The 24,359-nt window shown below is 43.7% G+C and overlaps 1 protein-coding gene across 2 annotated transcripts in view; it reads right to left on the bottom strand.

Moving 5' to 3' along the window:
* Adamts16 (ADAM metallopeptidase with thrombospondin type 1 motif 16) overlaps positions 1 to 24,359 on the bottom strand; it is a 117,011-nt gene that overhangs the window by 76,968 nt on the left and 15,684 nt on the right. For both annotated transcript variants that reach the window (XM_052742924.1, XM_052742925.1), the window contains one exon: positions 1,872 to 2,133. In XM_052742924.1, coding sequence (XP_052598884.1) covers positions 1,872 to 2,133 — 262 coding nt within the window. The remainder of the gene's footprint in view (positions 1 to 1,871; positions 2,134 to 24,359) is intronic.

Below are 24,359 nucleotides of genomic sequence, written 5' to 3'. Positions count from 1 at the left end.
CAAATCAAGCATACTAAATTAAAAACTCTGAATCCAGAAGTGACCCAATATCCAAAACTATTTGAGTTGAACCATGAAGCCACAAGTAGAAATCCTCTACCATGTGTTTGTGACAAGTCACACCTGAAACCCATACACACCATCCTCTAGAATGACCTCCAGGTACATGTTAAGGCACATTGTTAATAATGAAGTCTCTGTTCAGTTTTGGAATTCATCTCCAAGGTTACTCATTATGGGTACACACAAGTATTCTACAACTCAAAATATGGTGAAATATGTAAAATTTCCCATCACAAGTATTTCATCTGTGGGAGACTCCCTCAGCCTGTATCTCAAACCTAAACAAGCCCTAGCTAAGGTTAATGGAAGCTTTGTGACCACTGTAACTTACACATGCATAGACACCCTTGTAGGAGCTGTTCTGGGTCACTCGGCTTCTATATCAGCTACTGTAGAGGATGCTGTGGGACCACAGATGCAGAGGGAGTAAATACAGCCAACTCCTGGTTCTTCTCTAGAAAGTATTAGCAAAGGGTTTCAGATAGGTGTGGTGTGACCTTTAGATCTCTTGGTTTTAACCTCCAGTGGTGGGAAAATGTGTGCGATACAAAGGCAGGACACATCAGAGAGCAGGGCAACCATATTCCCAATGCTGGCTACAGGGGCAGCACTCTCAGAAGGCCCTGAAAGCAAACACTGTCCGCCTTAGGTCAGTGCTTTCCAAATGCCCTGGGAACATGTGGGTCTAGCTAACGCCACGTCAGCAGATGCCCGCAGCTGAGATGACCAAGTTTCCTTCACCAACCATACCTCCAGCCTCAGCATACACTTGAACTAATTATCTGCATTGGTCATCTGCTTCTAAAGAGAACACGCTCACATTTTTGGAAAGCAGGGGTTCTAATGGGAACAGCCCTTCCATGAGTGACATCCACTTAGAAGAACAGGACCCACCAAGAAAATCAGCGCCAACTCTGCAAGAAGCCAAGCAGGCAAAAGAGGAATCCCACAGAACTTGCTTCACTCTGAGATTTCCAGGCCCATCTGAACACAGCCCTTGAATTTTGTTCATGGGACAACATGAGTTCAGACGCTGCATGGGCTCTGATACCTCAGTGGCACTTGTCCCTTCATTGAGCACCAGTGGCTTCATCCAGCCTTCTTATTCACCAAGATCCGTAGAATACCTGCCAGGTTCTCTCTTTCGCTTCAGAGAGGTAGATCAAGCAACCATGAGAGCCAGAGTAGATTTGGGCTGGAGGCCTAGGTTGCCTTTGTGTTCCCTGGGAAAGGCCAATCAGGCGATGCCTGAACGCTCAGGCCAAGAGGAGACTCTAGAGAACTGTGGGTTTCCTCGACCATGAGAACTGGATACATGCAAACAGGAGTTCTCACTAAGGGGTCAAAACAACACGATGCTCATAACGGCTGGCTGACAAATTGCAGGTAAGTTCTGTGCTCCACTCACCTCTTTGATGTGGCAGTGTAAAGCTACAAATATGCATATAAATAAGTTACCTCAGCAGGAAAACTATGTGAGCTTTAATATGTCTAAACCTCAAGTATAGAGTTACTGAGGGGGATGCCAGGGCTCTCGGTTTTTTAAGATGTCTGGCAGGGTTTATACTTCTGAGATGTGTGTCATTGTAATCTGCTCCCTAGCTTTTTTTTTTTTTTTTAAATCATCTGCCACATCCATCCACCACTCATGAGAGATACAATATGATCACTAGAGTCACCCCTGATGACAGCAGTAACAGTTAGTACACTTCACCTTGTGTAGGACATGCCTTTAATCAATTAAAAGTATCCCATTATCTTACACAATCATCCAAATCATTAAATGCACAAAAATCGCCCTTACATACATTTCTTGCGTCTACCACAGAAATGCTGCTTCCGTGGGAGGTCAAGATGGAAGTTGCCACGGTGAAGGTGAGGTCTCGACAGATCTCGCTTCCTGGTGACCATCAGGACTTCATTTTCTCTGAGAGCCTGGGGCTCTGTGGATCTTTTGTACAGTACGTGGGAGGGAGAGCCAGCCTGTGCGGACCTGGTGGCTTTGTCTGTTAGGTGTGGAGGAAGTGGCTTTAAAAAGTAATCAGTATCCTTTGTTCTTATCATGCCTAACTGGAAAAAAGGAGGGGGAGAGAAAACACACCACAGTTAGAAGCCGTACTAGCTCTCCAGACAGATGGGATGTGCTCTCTTTCTTCCTCCAATATGGCTGCCCCAACAATGCAACCTTGTGCAAGAAGGGCTGATGAGGAAGGGTAGGAAAGTCCCTGCACACAACCTGAGTTTTCTTTATCTGCACCTTCCCAGAGAGCTTGGGGCACAGAATGGCTCTATAACCTGATTTATGGATGGCATGGGCTTGGGGTGGGGTGGCATGGACGTGGCGTGGGGTGGGGTGGGATAGGGTGGTGTCGTAACACACCAAAGACAGTGGATTTAAGTCACAATTACTTGAGCTTTGAGAAAACCTGTGCACAGGGTTAGATATTGATATTGGCATGTAGTCTCGGTAGAGAGAGGAAATTAAAATCTTAATAATTTCCAAAGGTCTACTCAAATAAACTTTAAATTTTTAATAACGTGATAAATTGCAGAAAATTTGTTAACGGAATCAATCCAGAACAAAACATGAAGATCTTAGCACACAAGAAGATCTTTCTAGACAAGATATTATAGGAAATGTGAGATCAATGATTTGAAGAAAACAATAAAATGCCCGTATAATATAACTGAATAAGAAAAATGACATTTAAAATATGTTGAGGAGACAAATTTGAGATTGTATTTTTAAACTTTTAGAATGGCAAACACTTTTAAAGTTTGATAATACAGCTATTGATGAGAATGAGAACAAACAGTTGGAAGAAGGAACCTAGGCTACACTCAAGAGGCATGCTTCGTGACTATCCAACATGTCAAGATTATAAACACACCACTCAAGTCTAGGACTTAAGCCTTAACAACCTCTGCCAAATATTTCTTGTAAGCGTGATTTTGTATTGGAAAACACAGCATGCTAGAAAGCTAATTCACCACAATCAAGTGAGGTTCCCGGGCAAAGACGGTTCAATATACACCAGTTAATGACATCGTATCAAGATAACAAAGGCCACACCTGTGTGATCATCACCACAGATGCGGGGAAGGCACCGGATAAGACTCAATTTCCTTTCAGGATAGAATCACTGAACAAGTTAGGCGTGAAAGGACTGAACCTTGGAATAATAAAGGCCGTACTCAAGTACAGACCTAAGTATCAGTACTCTGACTGGAGAAATGATAAAAAGTATGTGTGCTATGACCTGGAGCAACATAGGGATGCTGTTTTGTCACTTTTATTCAATAAATTATTGGCAGTCTTAGCCGGAGCCATCAACCAAGAGAGAGAAATAAAGGACATTTAAATAGGAAGGGAGAAAGTCACCTAGCTACATGTATCGATGACAGTGGCCTCAGTTTCCCCATTTGCCTATGTATCCTCATGATCAAAAGCTATACACAGAAAATCCTGAGTTCATCAAAAATATTTGCAGGGCACAAAGTCAGCCCAGAAAAAATCATCAGCAGTGGGAAGATGGTCTGAGACATCAGGAAAGCGATTGTACACAGTAGGCGCAAAGAAGAAGCCCGAAGACTCCCCACAAGGAGGATGCCACAAGCTGACAGAGGATTGAAGAGGACATCAAGAAGAGCATCATTAAGGCTCATGATGGGTGAAGAAGATTCAAAACTCTAGCTTGCTCTTGTCTGTGGGAACTTTGCATTGTTATTATGCTGTTGTTATTCGAGCCTATTTTGATGACTCAGTACATGCGGGATGAAGTGGACACATGGCTATGTTTGTGATTTCAGGAGCTGTGACCCACTCTCATGGGGAGGTTGGGGACAGGGAGTCTCTCTCACACTGATGTACCAAAGGAAACCCTGTGCTTCCCAGGCTGTCCACATGAGTTTGCAGATTCACACAGGCTGAGTTGATAGGCATGGAGAAACATTTTCTAGATCTTGGGAAAAGGCCAATTTCCATTGTAGGGAACAGTGGTGGGAGGTCTAACAGAAAGCCCAGGCTTCTCACAGCAGGGAAGTTAAGCATTAGCCACATAGCTCCTGCTGGAGAAGCAGAAAGGACAAAGGAAAACTTGGTTAAGTTATCAGTGAAGCAATCAGGACCATGGGGGGTTGGCCCCCCAGGGGCCCAGAGTCCATCCAGGTCTGGGAAGTGGCAATGCTTAAAATGTCTGATCAGAACCAGGCAGAGCAAGAGCAGGTTGCCACCCAGGAGCAGCAACTTTGGCCTTCTGGAACTTTCAGCTGAAAAAGGACTCTGCTTTCTAGTTCTGCCTTTGTAGTAGTTCAGCTTCGAGTGCTACTCAGATTGGCTTTTCACACTATTGAAGGCAACCAGTGTATGTATTAAATTTAAAGACAAATAATGACCTACTTTTATAAGATTTCTCATTTGTGGACAACCCCTTACTTTCCAAAACAACTCTTAGGAAAAAAACAGACCCTCAAATCATTAAGGCCCAGCACAGATGATCCTCTGCCTCTCCAGAAAGTCAAGGTGGATGTAAAGTAGACGCCTCGGTTTTCATCTTGTGGTTCTAACATATATTTGCTATGTGACTTTAGATGATTTGTTAAGCCTCTCCATGGTATTTTGTCATCTAGTTAGTAGACAAAAAGATAGTAGTCTATTCAAAACACATGTTCTAGTAAAGAGTCAGGGAAAGGTGGCTGCAGGAAAGAACAAAACATGCCATTCTTCCCTTCCGATGATCTCAGATTCTCTTCTGGTGACTGCAGAGTCTCTAAAGGTTTTTCCAGTTCTTCTGAAGCCCCATTCCTGTAGCATGTAACCCCACAATCAAACTCCACCCATCTTTGTGTTGGACTTGTTGTTGGTTCCTTGTGGGATGTCGTTGTGTTCTGTGATGGCTGTCTAGATTAACATTATCTTTAGCTTCTCGGGTTCAAGCTGTTCTCTGGTGGTTGGGCAAATGGACTTCACATTCAGGCAATGGGGTCCTGAGACAGCAAGAGGAATTTGTGTGTGTGTGTGTGTGTGTGTGTGTGTGTGTGTGTGTGTGTGTGTGTTTTACTAACGAATTATTCAAGCATCACATTTGTTTAATTAATAACTTAATTGGTTATATCTTATATTTAAATAAGTTTCAATTTCACTGAGCATCTAGAGCACAGTAACTGATAAAAATGATATTTTGGTAACTGTTGAAAAGCAATGGGTGATGAAATATTTTAAAAGGTTACTCTATTACCTTGTTTTTTGGCCAGCTTATTCAAGAGAATAAGTAAGTCATGGAAGATGAATGGTTTTTTTTTCCCTATCAGAGTGTTTCTTTACTGAACCAAGAGGATTAATTTAGAAGCTAAATTAATCATAAGATATCTAGTGCATACCCTGCCTACACCTCCTCCTAGTGCTGTCAGAGGGTAGATTATTAACCAGGCTTCAGCAGAAGTTGGTACCTCCTAAGCTTGAACAGGAGCCCTCCCAGGGCCTGCACCTCACAGTCAGCCGGCCAGTCCTGTCAGTCATTGTCACTGGAAACTTACTAGTCTCCTGCTCTTCCCACAAGGGAGGGAAGGAAACAGGTATGTTAACTCCGAAACCTGCTGCTTCTCAGTAACATAAGCACATAACTGAAGTGTCAAAACAGAACATCTACTTTCTGGTATTTGCTATCCACAATTAGAAGTTGGTTGGTTTTTATGACCTGTGCACTTGCAGACTACATACATGGATATGGATACATAAGGTATCCATGTAAGTTAAAGGGATCAAACACACGTGGAAATGGCATAGAAATGGCTGTATGTCCCATCCATGAGCCATCTTTCCTGCAGTGTGATAGAGTCCACATGAAAGGCTCTCAGATGATACCATGTGCCTTTTCAAGAGAGCTGACTACCCCTAGGCACAGTGACGAAAGGATTGTGTCAGCATGAACACAGCCATTTAGCTCCTAAATGATATTACTTGAACCTGCCTCCTGTTCTCAAAAGCATCAATTGAGGTGCAACATTATACCCATGCCAGGGGGCCTCAGTGATACTTCAGAGATGCTACAACAGTCTCAGCATCCAAAAAGCATTTATCAAAGCTCAATTGCTCTCTATTTCCTCATAACTTCAGGATCAAAATGAACCCGGCCCATCATTTGCCACGTCTACACAAAACCACAGTCAGTTTTGTTCCAAAATGACATACGATGTTTGAAAATAGAAATTCAGCCAAGGTCATTGTAGAAGCTAAAGAAAGCCCAAGTGCTTGCCCTCTCTGAGCCGTCTCGGGTTGGGTTCTTTTTCTCTTACCATCACACCTGGCTAAGGCTCTGGACTTTCTCAGCGCTGCTTCCTCAGACAATGGGCCGATATGCTGCTCACAAGGACCACTGTCATCCTAAACCCAAACAAACCTGGGCTTCAGCGTTTTTGTGACTTAGTCAGGTCTACCCTTGGTTCCTGGACCCTTTCCAACTGCTTGTCTGTCAACTTGAAACACTAATATTTTGACACTTGACACCTCAACAAGGTTTCTCGTTCAAGTTTAATCTTGTTGGTTACGGCATTACCAGAAGGCACTAACGAGGACCTGAAAACCCGAGGTTTCTCACACACTTGAGTCCCTGCTGAAGTGACACCAGATCGCAGCCCAGTGTGGGAGCCTTGACTGCTGGGACATGGGAAGGAGAAAAGGAGAGAAAACCACAGGAGGAGGAGCCTGAGTGCTGGGAGTCATCTGCAGGCTGATTGGCCATACAGAGTATTGTCTTACTGTGAGTAGGCCATTGTCAGTGATGCCTGTGACTTCTGGCAGCATTCTGGCTAAAGAACAGGGCTCGAGGGACTTTCTAAGAGTGAAGGCTCCCCCTTTAGTACTTGTCCTCCAAGGAGAGGCTGCCTGGCATGTGAGTTGGAGCTCAGACCAGAACATGCACAGCATAGGATTTTCCTCTCAGGAGAAGCATGCCCCAAGGAAGTGCGCGTGAGGAGTGGGGCTTGGCCATGGGACAAGCTTATCGACTGTGTGCACGGTCCTGGGTGACAAACACGTGCAGTGAGTGACAACCAGAGACGCAGTGCCGTCTAAAACCAGAGCATGCTCTAAATTGGGAGCTCAGCTTTAGACATTTCATGTACTTGTACAAATATTCCACGTTCTCCAAAACTAGTTTTATCAGTGGTAGGATATGAATATCAGGTCTACTATTTGAGTTAATCTTTTAAGTTCATGCTTTTTATTTGATTCATAATACAGATCAGGGAAAATTTATTAGGCTAGTCCAAATCACATCCTCTCTTATCTGCTTTTAGGTGGGTTACTGATTAGTAAAGCATTTATTTTTAATACTTTTAACTAGATAAAAATAAATGAAAGTAAACACGAATATAGAAGTGACTTTGTCTTTGACATCCTCCACAGGACAGGAGTGTACTAAGTCTTATGAGGTATTTACTGGTCCTGTCCAAATAACAAATATATAAGGTGAGAAATGGTGTTTCTATCTATCTATCTATCTATCTATCTATCTATCTATCTATCTATCTATCTATCTATCTATTTATTTATTTATTTATTACTTTTTTATTTTTCTTTTTCTTTTATCAAGGGAGGGTTTTACTGTGTAACCCTGGCTGCCCTGGAACTCGTTGCCTCTGCTTCCTCAGTGCTGGGATCAAAGGCGTGCGCCACCACCGCCCTGCTCTTGTGTTTCTATATAAAGAAGTGAACGATAAATGAAGAAATGTTACAGCAGAGGAGCCAGTGCCGCAGCTGACGGAAGCTCGGGCCTGTGTGACTTCTGCTTCCTGCCCTTTCCATGCCTGGCTCCCTCTTTGCCACCACCATGGCCTCATTCTCCGTGAATAAGCAGCTAGGTACACACAGGATCTGGTGATGGCGGCTTACAGGAAGGGACTGGTACAGACCAGGTGGACGGAGAAGCAGGAAGCGTCACCGGTGAAAATGAGACAGAGAAGAAAGACAGAAGGGCAGGGATGGGGGCGGAGCTAAGATCAGAGCCCCGGGGGCGGGACTAAGATCAGAGCCCAGGGCGAGGGACTGATCCAGCAGAGAGCCATGTGTGGTGAGAGACCAAGTTACCACTAGCAAGGACTTCACAAGCTCTGCAAAAGGAGACCCAGAGGGCAGCATGCAGTTCTGAGTGAGGAGCTGGTGTCTGCTCAGAAGGTGATTTTAATGCACTGTGTGCTAAAGGTGGTTTGAGAGCGTTTGTGTTTAAAAATTGCACAATAATGTCATATGATCTTTAAATATGACTTATTCCTAAGCTATGCTTGTAAATGGACATTACCACAAAGGCCCCAGTGTGTCAGGCAATGGACAGTGAACGTCGAGATTCTTTTCTGTGTCTTCCTTGGTGCTTCCTTGGCAGTGAGAGTACTTGAGACTTGAATCATAAGAACACAGAGCAGCCAAGACTGGACAATTTCTCCATCACCACTAAGGTTCCCCCCCACACACACACACACATCACAATAAGAAATTTTATCCTGGCAATATTCTAATCATTATTAATATAGTTTCCATTTTCTGAACTTATAATCTACATCAGGATGCTATTTTTTATGTATTAGCACACAGGTCAGCAGTTCTCAACCTGTGGGTAGCAACCCCTTTGGGGTCGAATGACCTTTTCATAAAGGTCACTGAAGACCATAAAAAAACACAGATATTTACATTATAATTTATAACAGTAGCAATATTACAGTTATGAAGTAGCAACGAAATGAATTTTATGCTTGAGGGTCATCATTACACGAGGAACTGTACTCAAGGGTCACAGCACTCGGATGGTCCTAGCTGTTGATTTAAAAGTTGCAGAAACTGATGCCAACATGGCTAGAATAACCCATGTACCGTGTAATTTTTTTTCTTTCACACCCTTGGACATTCTTCATAATACCCACAAACACAAGCTCTTCCTAGGTATAAAATATCAATCGTCAATGCTCTTCCCAACGCAGTCTTCTAAACACAGACAGGCAGTGTCCTAGTTTGCCCCTGTCACAGCTGAAAACATCATGACCAAAGAGACTTAGGCAGGAAGAGGTTAACTTACCTCACAATTTGTAGACTATAATGCAGGAAAGCCAGGGTAAGAACGGAAGGCAGGAACTTAGAGTCTGGATTTGAAGCAGAGACCATGGAAGAATGGTGCTTATTGCTTTATTCCCTGTGGCCTGTTCAGCCACTTTCTCATACAAACAGTACCATCTGCCCAGGATGGCACTGCTCACAGTGGACTGGGTCCTCCTACATCCATCATTAGGCAAGAAAATGGCCCTCAAACTTGCCTACTAAAGGGGGTGGCATCTCGATTGAGGTCCCCTCTTCCTAGGTGACTCCAGTTTGTGTCAAGTTGACAAAAACTACCCGGCACAGACGGAAAATGACTGGATCCAGGAGACTGAGCCATGTGGTGACATTCCATGGTTCCACTCAGGGTAGAAACATCATGACAAAGTCATGAACATTCCCACATCTATCACTTAGCTGCCTCATGTCCCATATCTCTAAGTTAGTTATGTGCCCTAACTTTCAGTTTACACACCAGGAAACCATAGCAGCTTGTTAAAAGCCTTATTAAATCATTAATTTCACAGTAAAAGTTTCAGATGGAAGTCATACTAATTGAATAAAAAGGACACATGTTTGAGAAGGATTCTGCCCCGGGGAAGGAGGCAGTTTCCCTGCTGAGAACCAAGCCACTGACTGTAAAGCACAGTCAGTCAGCCCCTCTGTCTTCAGAGAGAAGTAGCAAAGGATGCTGGAGACCAAGGCTGCACAATGCGACTCTTCTGCTCAGGGTTTAAGGCCCACCTGAACCAGAGTCAGTGTAGACCAAAGCTACACAACCTGACTTGCTACAACACAGGGAATTCTGTGAAAACAGTGGCCACTGCCCCCATTCAATACCCTCCTTCCAAACTACTTTGGGTGATAAAATCAGCCAATGGAAGGGTGAGGGTCAACGCGACACCCTGAAAATATAGTTGTCTTAAGAGAAGTAAAATCAATGTGAGCATGGTGGTAGCTTCGGAGTGAGTAAACAGCAAGGAGAGTGGGACATTCAGATAGCTCCCCCACGCTGACACCAATCCCTTAACGTCAGAGACTTACACTCAGCGGATGTGGGGCAATATCTCACAGAAGTTTAGCAGGAGCAAATGAGAATATGACTGTTCTCTGCAGAGCTGATGTGCCGTCATCCACTGTAGAGTCCAAGCCAGGCCCTGATGGCACATAGTCAACATGGATAGAGGCTCAACAAGCAACGTGGTGTTAGTTGCCAGTGCTAACCAGTGGATCAGAAAGCAAGACACAAAGAGAGGCTGAAGATGAATAGGACAGGAAGACTCTGCAATGGCTGAGGCTAAGCTGTACAGACTCTGCTGTGATGGATTCTTGGGTCCTGAATGTGCTTACTCATAAAACAAAGGATCATTTTTTAAATTTTTATTTTACTGTCATAAGAAATTCACACATAAGCACTGCATCTACATCATGCCCATCTCCCTCCCGATCAATCCCTCCTTCCTGACTCTTCTCCTAAATTCATGGCATCTTCTTATACAATTATTATGGTTACATATATACATAAATAGACATACATTCATGAATGGATCCATTTAGCATTTCTCACATGTATATGTCCAGGAATGACCAGGTAGGGTTATAAACTCTTCAGTAACATAAGAGTTTTTAAAAACACAAAGGGGTTGATGTAAAAGGGATTTAGAATAAATGAATCAGGAAATAATTAAAATTGATGCGATTAAGGAACAGATGATCTCCAACAACCCAAAACCTAGCTTTTATGCTGAAATAGGCATCCTTGTGTAAACGTAGTGAGCAGAAACACAAAGAGAGTCAAGAGAACTGGCATCGTAATGAGATATGGCTGAGATTTCAGTGGCGGTCCCCTCTCTGAGAGATTAAATGCACCACTGCCTGCACTCTACGTCAACCTGTTACACTTGTCAACTTCATGGTCTTCCTCTCTCTGATCAACCTGCTGCAAGCTTCTAGTCCATTACACAAAGCCTTCTATCTGCCCCATCACCTGGATATGGCAATCTATCAATATATGTAGCTACGTAAACTTAAATTTAGTGGAAATTGAAAAAAAATAAAATTCAGTTCTGGGGTTGCTCCATAGATCAATAGACCTTTGGGGTCAACTTTAACCACAGAGAAACTTCAGCTGTAGCCTGTCAGCCCTCATATGGAGCCACCATGTCGGACAGCATGCGGTCCCATCATGGTGTAATGCTCCGCTGGACCATCTTAGAGCACTGCTCTTGAACAACTAGTTATGGGCCGGTTTCAGAACACCGCCCGAGATTTTCCTGCAACATTTATCTGTGAAGGAGAGTATATGATGTACAGCAAGGAACAGTTTTGTTTCAGTTGAATTGAGGATTGACCTCAGGACCTTATTTTGCATGGTAGGCAGGTGCTTTGCCACTGAGGTGTAGCTGAGAAGAATCTTTACAACGGTGCAATATAGCATTTCAACAATGTTGTCACAGTTGAAACATTTAAAGCATGCTATCCTAGGCTGATTCCTTAATAAGACTGCTCTGGGTTTGTGCAAAGCTACATGAACTAACAGCAACAGACAGAAATGTGCAAGCAAGTGACCCTCTACTCAAGGCACTGGACATTATTGCTGCTACCAAACACAATCTATGAAATATGTCACTGATGGAACTGACCTTTCCAAAGTTTTCTGGCTCTTAGACATTGGTTGAAGTCCATATAGTGGAAGAAACTCTGTCCTTTTAATCGAAGTTTGTGGGTATATCTGTTTACCACACTCTCCAGTGGGTCAACTACCAGCACAGACCCAGGTATATATCTATACTGTAGCTCCTCAGCTGGCAGTGGTTACCACTGGACATGACGACTTCAGTACTTGGTGTGTTTTTCTCTAGGGATTGAGCTGTGTGTATGTGTGTGTCACCCGTGTGTATCAGAGCATATGCTTATGTTGACAGACTTGCTTCCTGTTTCAGGAAACAGGATAAATCCCGCTGTTTTACTGTGTCACTGCGCATGGTCAATATGCCTACTTCACACAGGTGGAGGGAAACATTAGAGTTAGCCGTCGAGATCACAGGACAGCTTTTGAACAAGGAAGTGCTGTTTAGAACCAGCCAATGAGACAGGCATAGCAATGTGGGACTCAATGCTGGGAGGAAGTGACCAAAATTCCAAGGGCACTGTGGCAAGTCACAGAAGAGGACACTGATTGCTGGGACACCTATTGCTAGGTATGTTCTGGCAGGACTTGGCCACAGCGGCCAGGCGAGTCTGGAAACAGCCCGCCAGCACCCATGTTTTCTAGTAGAAGCTGTGTGTCCTGAGGGTCTTGACACTTAGTCTTCCAGCATGGTTCTGAATACATGCACTTTTCCCCCATACCCTGCACCACCCCTGTGTGACTGCTGGGCTCCTGTCTCTCTACTTAAGGAGAGACTGGGAAATCTGTGGTGGGGTCATGTAGCTGACACTTAGCTCATGAGTCAGCTGCTTTCCCCCTGTCAACACTATCCCTGAGGCAGTGTTTCCTTTCTCCCAAGTCATGCAATATACAGCATCTAAAGCAGAGCCCCTTAAGCTCCAGGCTCCCAGAATGGGTGTACTGTGTACCTATGCATGTTAGAGGACTGTGCTTTTTTGTTGATTACTATAATGCAATTCCTTCTGTCCCATGTTATCACCCAGAGCCTATGGAACAGATGCACAGTGGTGCTTAGCAGCTATTGTTATAGAGAAATGGAAGTCAGAGGAATCTGAATGCCTATCCACCCATGAGTGAATAGACAACTCTTGAAACACACACAGTAGATGCCCTTTAGCAATAAAATGAATTGAAGAGCTGAGAAACACTGTCCTGTGGATGAGTCCAGATACACGATGCTGAGAGAGGGGAATCAGAGCAACACTCCCCAGCTGGTGGGATATCTAAAGCAGGCAGTGGAGGTGGGAAACAGGTTGCATGATTGCCATGCTTGAGTGGGAATGGGGAGTGAGTGCCAAAGGAATGGGCTTTTTCTGGGACAACAACAGTGGCTAAAATCAGATTATGGGGACCAGAGAGATGAATCAGCAGTTCAAAGTACTTGCTGCTCTCACAGGAGACCTGAGTTCAGATCCTAGCACTCATACCAGTTGCACAACCACCCATAACTCCAGCTCCAGGGGAGCTGTACTCTCTCCTGGCCTCTGTGGGTACCCACACGCATGTGATAGACAGTTGCACAGCAGACAGACACACATGCACACAGATATAAATCTTTAAAATCAGATTATAGAGAAGGTTTTGGGTGGCCATGTAAGCTACTCAAATGTGAGTGAATTACGCACTTGAAGTGGTAAGATTTTGTTACATCAACTATAACTCAAGAAAGCATTTAGAAAATAAAGAAACATGAGCCCCTGGGAGTGTGACTGAGAAACTGGGGATCCTGCACCTCTGGGATCCTAGGCTGACCACTTCCTCTATGTTTTTGCCTCTGGGGAGTTCAGCAAAGCTAAGATGAAGTCATTCTGAGAAACATCCTGGGGAGACACACAAGCTGGCCAGCAACATGCAGATATCAAAATGCTGACGGAGGGCCACACTGTCTACAGAAAGACAGTTGGAAAAACAAGGAGGGATGGGGACTCAGTCGGCTCCACGAGCAAGCAAGGTGTGCACTCAAGTAGCTTCCCTGACTCTGGGCAGGGCAGAAGGGTCTGTCTGTCATGCTTTTGAGCACCACCACTCTAGAGGGCAGCTGGGATCTGAAAGCATATGACCTTTCCCGTGCTGACCCAGTGGAAGGTGGCGAGAATGTCCCTGAGTTCCCTGCTGTAGAGACAGAGGAGAAACTGAGCATCACCGAAGGAAGAATGAGATGAAGAGTGTTACCTAGGCAACTGCCACCTCCTTCACATTCGCCCACAGCCCAAACCCTTTTATTGAAGGAATCCAAGACGCTTTCCCTTCTCTGGATGATCTGAATGAGCAGGTGTGGGCTGTGCTATGAGAACATGACTGCTCCATGAGAGTCGCAAGCCCTGACACCGAGACAAGCCATGTGCCTTGCCCATGTACGTGTCTGTGCTGTTGGCCATGTGTGTTTTCTGGAGCCGAGGGCAGATGCTACTACTGAAAAAAAAGCGTGGTTTTCTAAGTTATCTACCAAACACAATCCAATTTCATGGGGAATTTAATGTAATGTCCACTTCCTAATTTATTTTCAAACAAGTTAGCTTTAGACACCTGAGCTTCCTGATGCAAAAGTCACTGAGGAATTTCAAAATGCAAGCTGAGCACTGTCTCCTACCTTCACTGTATGAACTGAGCAGACGGTCTTCAAAGGCCATTTGCTCATGGCCTGGAGATGGTCATCTGTACCAACACTGTGTTACCTTACTTTTGTTACACATGTAAAAATCTAGGCAGTTGCTTTAAACATCTGTTACTACGGAGACCAAACCGCACCATTCATAAATTCCAGACCCAGTTATGCATATGTCTACATATGTTCTTGGTCACGTCAGCATCCCAGGAGGATTATAAATGTTAGGACAGATGGTATTTTCAGACTTTTAAACTCAAATAGCAGGATCTTCACCCAAGTGGATGTGACCCATGATACTCAAGAAGATCTTTGTAGATGTGACAACGCATACAAACATGGACTTTTAAAGAACACCTCCCTAACAAGCTACTGTCAAGAATTTATTATGTAAACAATATTTTGTTCTTCTCCTTAAAACACTGATGTCACAGCAGCCTAATTCGCCCACGAGAACCCGGGATATTCTTCATCTGCAGGAGGTTCATTTACTGCTAAAATGCTTGAACAGATCCATTGCTTCTAGAAGAACAAAAGTGACAAACAACACAAGCAAAGGAAAGGGTAAAAGCTAAGGTTAGCAAGCAAACACCCAGCAAACAACAAAACAATCTGCCCAGCCTAGGTTTGCTGTAGCGGTCAGTCACCGGTGTCTCTCTAAGCCACCGCGGTACTGTCTTTCGGAGCCTTTGCTTCCAGGGAAGAAAGGATGTGTTGCCCCTGAAGATTCAAGGGAACCACAAAGGCATGGCAATGTTTTCCTCTCACCATCTCATGGCCAGAAAGCCAATCTTTTTGGAGATAATATAAGTAGGTTGCCCAGAATTTTAAAGACACTTTTTATGTTAACTAGCACTATAACTGATTTATTATATATTTATTTATTGTATAACTCCTTTATTAGCTGTAGTGGTGGCAGTTGTCTCAACCACAGAAACCATAAATATAGCTGACCCTAAACATAGCATGGGTCACCTATGTCATCTCTCCCATAACCATCTCACACAATGACTATCTGGTTGCTTTGCTACTCATCTTTTGAGAGTTAGGACTTGCAGAAAACTCAAAAGAGGATGACCATGACTCCAGCTAGCCCCCATAGACTCGCCAGCTCTTTATACATTTTTGGCTCAAAGAAAGAATTTCTCTGAATAGACACTTTTCAAGTTATTAGTTGGGACACAGATACAGAACCTTGGGGAAAGGTGGGTAGAATTTCAAAGGAGAGATCCCCCTGCTCCAAAAGCTGCCCTCTCTGCATCCACTCTCTGCAATCAACCACACTTCACACACATCAAGGTCTGCTCAAGGCTGAAGGCTGGCTCTGTGTATGCATTCTCTTCTATAGTCCAGGTCCACCATGCTGGAGCTCTGAGCCAGCCCTGACATGAATGCTTGAAATCTGTCATCATTCCTTCAGGAAAGCAAGCTCCTCTTAAATTTTATGACTAAATATTGTGATCAGACTATATGTAAGACGTTAAAATAGTAAATGGTCTACAGAGGAGAGTCATGTTTCTTCCCAGATGTCAACCATGGCGTTCCCAGAACAGTTCTCAGCTAGCAAGTTCCTTCCTGCTCAGGTCACTCCAGAGTCATTCCCAGCACATGGGAGGCAGAGCCAGGCAGATCTCTGTGAGTTCAAGGCCAGCCTGGTCTATAGAGTGAGATCCAGGACAGGCACCAAAACTACACAGGGAAATCCTGTCTCAAAAAACAAAAACAAAAACAAACAAACAAACAAACAAAAAAGAATGTGTATGTGAATGTGTGATGTGTATGGTGTGGATGTGTAGGTTGGAGTATATGGGTGTGCTGTTACCATGACACTTTTTTCATGTCTATTGTTGCCACAGTCACACTGGAAGAGTTACTGCCAGGGCCACAGCTGTGTACAGGTCAAACAAGACAGCTGTGAACAGGTCAAACAAGACAGCTGTGAGGAAATAACTGTGGGTGGGATTCAAACTTCTGGGCTTCTGCATTGCTCTTTGGTATAATGCCTTGCATTACTTTATCTGTGTTTCTCTTCTCCTCCTTCTCCTCTTTCTTCTCCTTCTCTTCCTCTTCTCTTCTTCCCTCTTCTCCCCCAGCTAAATAATGTTGTATCAGGAGTACGGTTACTAGATCTGTGAATGTCACAGATGCCTTCCAAACTCTTTCAAGGAAATGATTTACTGAGCTAGGTTCTGTAGTAGTTCCAAATTGTCCCCCACATACACACCACAACGATTAAGACATGGGTTATATATATTTAAATTATTTGGTTGATAAGATCCTTTGTTACCCAGCCAGTCATCAAGACTCCAAAGATATTGATGGGAAATGTCCTTGAGAGGAGGAATGTGTACTGGGTGGAAAATTCCTCACATTCCAAAGTCGATGGGCCATGGGGCTGGAATTTGGGCTCTTCCTGCTAGATGTCAGCTTTTGGCAGGTCACATGCTTGATTCCCTTTGTGTAGGATGGTGTGGTTCTTAATATTCATTGTCAGCTTGACTCAAGTTCTAACCAACTACTCGACACACCACTGAGCATGTCTGTGAGATGCTTCCAAAGAGAATTACACATGAGGAGGGCGACCCATCCTGAGTGTGAGTGGCTCTCTATGGCCTGTAGTCCCATACTGAATAAAAAGGAGAAGGGGAAAAGCTGGCTGAAGAGCAGCTTCCTGACTGTGGCTGCAACATGGTCAGCTGAATCTTTAGTCCCATCTCCTAACCCAAGAATAAAGTATCAATCACACCTGCAACACCACAGCCTCACCCATGTGTGTGCACTGTGTCTATCGCAGAGAAGTCACGGCCACGCAACCCCATGGCAGAGCCTGATGTGGTTCCTTCCACCTTCGATATGGTGGATAGAAGATGAAACCAGAGAAACCAAAAGTGGTTGGGGGTTGACACTGAAACAAAGATCAAACAGAAAAGACTTCTGAGTCTCCAGATCTAACCCCCTTTGCAGTCGGCGGCCTGATCGTGAAATGCAGTCAGTGAATAATTACCAAATAAGAGGATTAAATTGCAAACAATACAAATGAACGGAATATGCTGTTATAAATGAAGCTATCACACTTCCCTCACGGTTGGGTATGGATTTTGGATAGGAAGCATGTTGTAGTGTTGCTCTCATTTATAGTAATATTACATTGCACATAGTGTGAGGTACATTTATGAGAGTGACACTGTAATTTTAATTGTCATATTGTAATTGTGCATGCTTTTAAGACCTTTTGACACTTAAATTACAGTCTGGGAGATTAGTGACTTGCTCACACTTAAAAACAAAAGTGTTGAAGTTGTCTCAGACAACTATGGTTTCCAAGTGCATGTTGTAGCACAGGATGCACAGGGCTCTTAGATTCCCTGCTGAGGTCTAAGCTGGATTCTCCTGTTCAGCCACTACTGATAAGACTCAGCCAGAGGCTTTGCCGGGGGCTTCTCAACTGTTTGCCTTTCACTTTTTAGTTTTCAATCAATATTTGGAGTACTTCCTCTAATTTAAATAAATGCCAACTATTACATAATTCCAATCAGTATTTTAACTCAAATTCGTTGGACATAGTGGCCCTATTGACTCCTGTATGTATGTTCTGCTATTTCCAAACAGTAGAGTTGAGTGAGGTTGTTTAGAAAACAAATGAATTTGCAGTCCTAAGGTGTTCAAGACCCCAGAGGTGTTTGTGTTCCTTCCAGGAGGAAGAGACATGACCAGCACCCCACTGGCCATTCCTACTTACGGGGGAGGGCAGGAAACTTCAAAGTGCGGGAGATCTGGGTGCTTAACTTTACTAAAATGAGTAATGTTAGGAGCTCTTTCCTAATTAGCATATCAGACTGCTGGAGCAAGAGGTAGGAACCCCTTATTGACGTTAGATCCAAACCGCTTTTAGCTGGTAAACATACAGCCACGTTATGTATCCCAGCAACATTAGAGATGCTGACAGTGTGGTATATGGGCACAGAAAATGTTAAACTGCAGTACTGGCCTTCAGAAACAGAATGTCTGCGAGCCTGTGCATGGCATGGGCATTGCCCTTTATAGTTAAGAATTTACTCTTTATTTTCTCGAGTCTTTCTTCTACAAGTGTACATTTCAATGAGGAATAGAACTGGGCTGTAAAATATGCAAGCTTCTCTTTTGGCTTATTATTCCACAATCCATCACTCTTTATTTTATTGCCTAGTGATGACCTTCAGAGAGAATAGCCAAAACTCCCCAAGCTTCAGTTACATAATCTCTGCAAATAAAACCAGGGTTATAGCTCCTTTGGCTGCTGCACCGGGAATACAGAGTCAGATGTTAGCTGTTCTGGGCACTTTATTCATTTACGACTCCTTGTTACACACAAAGTGATCTCCCAGGTGTTGAGGATACACAATTGCTTTCAAAGTGTGGGCATAAATAGCTGTCCTAAAAGTGTGTAAATGATGGCTTACACTGGAGAAGACCTGACTAAAGGGTTGGTATTTATACTTCTAGTTGCTCACTATAATTCCAATAATGTTTCTGAAGAAAACAAAATATTTTCGAATTTGGTTTGCATTCCACCTTGGGACTTCACTGATGGTTATCATGAGCCATATTTGAATTGCAAAGAGTGATGATTTTCTTAGCCTTGTCTGTACCATATCCTTTACTAACGGGCAGGGAGGAGCTGAGGAGAGCAGGATCACACTTTTTCTCTGCATGTCCTGCAGTAGGGACTTGGATGTAGCCTTACTCGACCCTCACACCTCTACTTGAGATCCCTTCTAACCACAATTAATGGAGACTGAAGCTCTGTGGACAGCAGCCAGGCTAGCGAGAGGCATCAGATTAGGTGTCAGTCCCACACAGGGTGCTTTTTTTCCATTCTAATTTTATCTCTCACTGCGCTTTCTTCCAGCTTCTTGGTTGAATTCGGTCTCCATCAGTCTCTTCTGTGACTGCAGTGATCGATCAAGTTTCCCCGTTTATCTGTTTTCCAAGGCAAACTCTGTGATTCTTGACTGTATGTGCTCTAAAAGGAATGTTCACACTTAGTCTTTGTGATGTTAACGTCTTCATAGTGTCACCTGGGGAATTTCAGTGAGAGGTTGTGTGGATCAGGATGGTCCGTGGCCATGTCTTTTGGGTACCATCTGGATTATGTTAACTGATATGGGAAGGCGCAATCTAAAAGTGGGCAGCACCATCCTCCATGCTTGGATCATGAACTATAGAGAAGAGAAGGTGAAAGGTGAGCATAGGTATGTGTGTACTCGTTTCTCTCTGCCGGAGTGTGGGTGTGATGTGATCATCTGTTCTAGCTTCTTCATTTCACAGTCATGGGCTGTGTCCTAGAACTGTGAGCTAAAACAAGCCTGTGATCCTTCTACATTGCTTTTTGTCAGAGTATTTTGTCTCATCAGCAGAAATTAAACTCAGAGAGTTCTGCATCTTGGTCGGAGAACTGCTTACTATATGGCTCATTTCCCCGACAGAAGAAAATAAATCTTTAGTGTGTTTATTATCTTACACCAAGTGGCCTCTCTCCATCCCTGAAAGGACAGAAGGTATGTCACCTGCCACGTTCACAGAGGACTCAGCATGGTAGGAAGGTCCATTCTTGGAATGCTAACACATGAGACTCACTCGTTCTTGACCTCTGCTTGCTTATTAAGGAAGATGAAAGTCTGAGAGACTTTCACAGCCATTGTGGCCGCTCTGTACGCTCTGGAAGGCACAGAGACAGAGCTGCACAGATACCTCATAGTTTCCTAAAGCATATTTAATCAATGCCTTATGTCAGCCAAAGATCAATGCAAATTTGTAATTCAGAAATTATTAATGAAGTTTTCTGTCAATCATTTCATCATATACATAAAGCTAAAAACCAATCAGCTTATAGAATGATTAGCTTTGTGACAAGTTAGAATTTCTTTTTTCAAAATTGTTAAGACTTGATCTGACAGTCACTCTATTAGGTTTACTTAATGTTGATTGAGAAATAGAAATCCATTATTTTTTAGGGAGGAGGGAGTAGGATTTCTCTGTGTAGCCCTGGCTGTCCTGGAACTTACATTATAGACCAGGCTGGCCTCGAACTCACAGAGATCTACCTTCCTCCACCACCTGAGCTGGAGAGATGGCTCAGCTTTTAAAGGCTAGGCTCACAACCAAAATCAGAGTAATTTTCTTTAAACCAACTATCTTTTATTTAATTTCCTGTAATTCAATCAAAGTAAAAAAAATTATGAAATTACCACAAATTTTGCTAATGACCTAAAGGCTTGGATTTATTTGATTTAGTGCCTTTTAAAACACTTGATGTTATTCCTTAAAAATTTTAAAGAAATGAATTTCCTAAAAATTAAAATAAAGCCAACCACCAACAAAACAAGATGGCAGTAAGTGCCAAGTGATGACATTATTCTAGATTCCAACAAAATTTGGTACATCAATGTAGACCTGAAAAAACTGGGGAAGTAGCATAAGCACAACAGTGGCTGGTAGTTTAGAGTTCACTCTTGAAATGTTGGTGCCTGAGAATCATTCGCAATGAGGAAGGACAGGCCCCTGTGGATGTATAAACTCACTTTGATTCAGACTCTGGCCTCAGGTCATGGGTAATGATTCCCCAGTTGCTCCTTCTGGAATGATTTAGAGCTGCCAAACTCACAGATGGAAAACACACACACGCACTTGTACATACAAGTCCCCTGAGCGCCAGTTTATCCCTGTACATGTCATTAGATACAGCCTCAAAGCCTCCTGGGAAAAAAATCACACTGCTTTTCATTTCGCACAAATAGCACACTTTTTAACCAGTAAGACGGCAAGCAGAGCCTGCCTGGAGAGGAACACCTGTGCACTCCAGGTCTCCACAGCTCCATCCCACCTACAGAAAAGCTCACCCTGCCTCACAAGGCCTAGGCCTGAGACAGAATTACCCTCCCCCTGTGTTGAAGTAGGATGAATAGCTTATGGGGTCTTCTTTTTATTTATATTTTTTTATTTAATAAAAAATTTTCTTTCCTTTTACATACCAACCCCTGTTTCCCCTCCCTCCTCTTCTCCTGCTCCATCTCCACCTAACCCCATCCCACCCCCATCCTCTCCTCATAGAGGGTAAGGCCTCCCTTGGGTAGTCAACACAGGCCGGCATACTACGTTGGGGCCAGACCTAGCTCCTCCCCTTGCATCAAGCCTGAGTAAGACATTGCACCATAGGAATGGGCTCTAAAAAGCCAGTTTGTGTACCTGGGATAAGTCCTGGTCCCATTGTCAGGGGACTTATGGGGTCTTCTTTAGCCCTGCAAACTTGTGGTTGTGTCTATTATTTTTGTTAAGCAACAGAATTCTTGATTCTGCATTAAGAACAATTCGTTCATTTGATGAGCTTTCATGGAAGGCTTTATTGCACACTTTGCAAGATTAAACTATAAGCTAGGAAAGAAGAAATGCAGACAGACATCCCTTTATGTCCTCAATGTCAGCACAGTGAAGAGCTTGTCCATAGTCTCTCCTCCATTTTTCGTTCTGGTGCTGACAGCTCACTCTTCACATCCCACAGTGCTTTGCGCCTGCTTCTTAACAACTTCTGCCGGGTCCACACAAGGAGACCAGGAAGGCAGAATTCTAGATTCTTCCTCTCTGACCCTGTGTATTTCCAGTCCTCCCTCTCACTTCCTGTCTGTCTCCTATAGACTTCCTGTTTGCTTCCTACTTCAATTAGACCCACCTCCACCTAACACACATGACTGCCTCATAATTCTAGTAACAGCTAGCTAGCTCCTTATAGTCAGAGGTTTGAGGCCAGTTTCTAAATTTTAATAACGCAAAACTCTCCCTTAGTTCCCTCGGCCTTCACTGCTTCTTGCTGTTTAATGGAGACTTCAGAGTCTCTTAAAGTCTCAGTTCTCTCATGGCTTCTTAGTGTCTTATATCAGTTTTTCCTAATATTTTATGTAGTTTCTGTCTCTTTAATGGGCTGTCCTTAGTAAACTTAATGCATGTTGATAAATAGAAGACAAAGAGAGGGATATGAAGTGTGTGGAACTGTGGGTAGAGTAAAGGCTGTTGTGAGGATGCTTGTGTGTGTCACAGGCAATGTTAGGTAAGTAGGGGAGAGAATACCAGTGATGTTTAAGAAAACAAGACTGGAGATCCACAGCCAAACATCACAGGCAGAGCTCCAGGAGTACAGTCAGGGAGAGAGAGGAGGGATTCTATGAGCAAGTGCATCAAGATCATGATGGGGTAACCTGCAGGGACAACCAAACTAAACTAGTGGGGACTCATGAAAGTTGGATCAATGGAGGTGGAGCTTGCATGGGACTGGCCTGGGCCCTCTGCCTGTCCAAACAGTTGTGTAGTTTGATCTGCTTGGGGGAGGGGTGGCGGTGGGATTAAAATCCATTCCTGGTGCATGAGTAGGCTTTTTGGAGCCCACTACCTATGGTGGGACACCTCTCGAAGCTTTGAGGCAGGGAAAGGAGCTTGGACTTGCCTCTACTGGATGTGCCTCCTCATGAGAGGCCTTGCCTTTTTGTGGGGGGGAGTGGGGGTGGGTTAGGAGGGGGAGGCTGGAGGTTTTGGAGGAGGGAAGAGGGGAATCTTTGATTGGTGTGAATGGAAACATTTTCTTAATAAAAAAAATAAAGAACAATTCATGGAAGTACACACACACACACACACACACACACACACACACACACACACACACAAAGAAAACAGGACTGTGTGAGCTAAGCAGGTACAATCAGCTCCTCTGTCAAGAGCCTACAGTTGGGGCTCTAAAATGCTCCTTTTCTTTTGACTCTGCTTTGGGCTGGGACTTGCTCACACATCTATTCCCTCACAGTTGTTTGTGCACCCTTATTGCTGAAACAGCCTCACAAGACACCACCCCTCACAGTCAACCTTCACTGTAGCATGCTCCTTCTATTTAAAAGGGGCCTTTTGACTGGTTTTAGAGAGATCTTGGTCATGAAGAATCTTCTGGCTACACTGGAACTCCACATGAGCACTGTGACCCCATGACCATAATAGAAATTATTCCTATGAGGCTGACCACAGCAAGAAAGCATATGGTTGCTTCCCTGGATGGTTTCAGGGGCAGCACGGCTTCATCACAAAAGGACATTAGAACCTCCACAGGGTAGCCGTGAGGGAGCCTGTCACTCCACCCTCCCAGCCTGCTGCTTGGTGCATGCTACAGACGAAGGCTCCAGTTGCTTTACTGTCAAGGTCGCTAGACAATGTCTACCACTTAAGGTCTTTCAGTTGTTTATGTTTTAACAAAAATACAACATCACACAGAGCATTTCAATGAACAAAACACTGTACACACACACACACACACACACACACACACACACACACACACACACACACACACACACTGTTGGTAGCCTCATCCTAGACTGTCTAAACTCCCCACTGGCTTGGAGTGCTGGCCAAGCACACTACCACTTAAGATCTCAGTTTCATAACCTCAAAAACGGAGGTAAGAATAATAAAACATATATTTTGTAGTTAAATTTATTTGGCTACTTAATTCTTATTTGCATCTCATGCTAAACCCCTAGGAAGATCTATATTCTGTTCAAACACAAAAGGTTATCTCATGAAACATGACTTTGATCTGCTTCTAATGAGGATACATTTATTCCAATTCAAAATTTAAGGGTGTGGTAGTGGCACATATATATTGGTAGCAACTAACAGCTCTCTAATTGGACTTAGGATCCTCTCAACAAGAAGGAAACCATGCCTGGTACTGGAAACCATGCTGGCTACTCCATGCTAGTGAAGTCCTGGTTAGTAGAGGATAATCTACAACCACTAAATTACCAAACCAGCGTAATTTTTAACCACAATCTATTAATATTTGTTTACATAATGACAGATAAATGTAGTTTTCACCCATCATAAAGAAAACTACAGATGGATGGATAACTCTACAGAAAACC

This window comes from Peromyscus californicus, unplaced genomic scaffold (assembly GCF_007827085.1).
Source record: "Peromyscus californicus insignis strain IS unplaced genomic scaffold, ASM782708v3 Scaffold_18__1_contigs__length_77618521, whole genome shotgun sequence".
Classification (NCBI taxonomy): domain Eukaryota; kingdom Metazoa; phylum Chordata; class Mammalia; order Rodentia; family Cricetidae; genus Peromyscus; species Peromyscus californicus.
The sequence above is the reverse complement of the archived record's forward strand: the minus strand, read 5'-3'. Positions and strand labels throughout refer to the sequence as shown.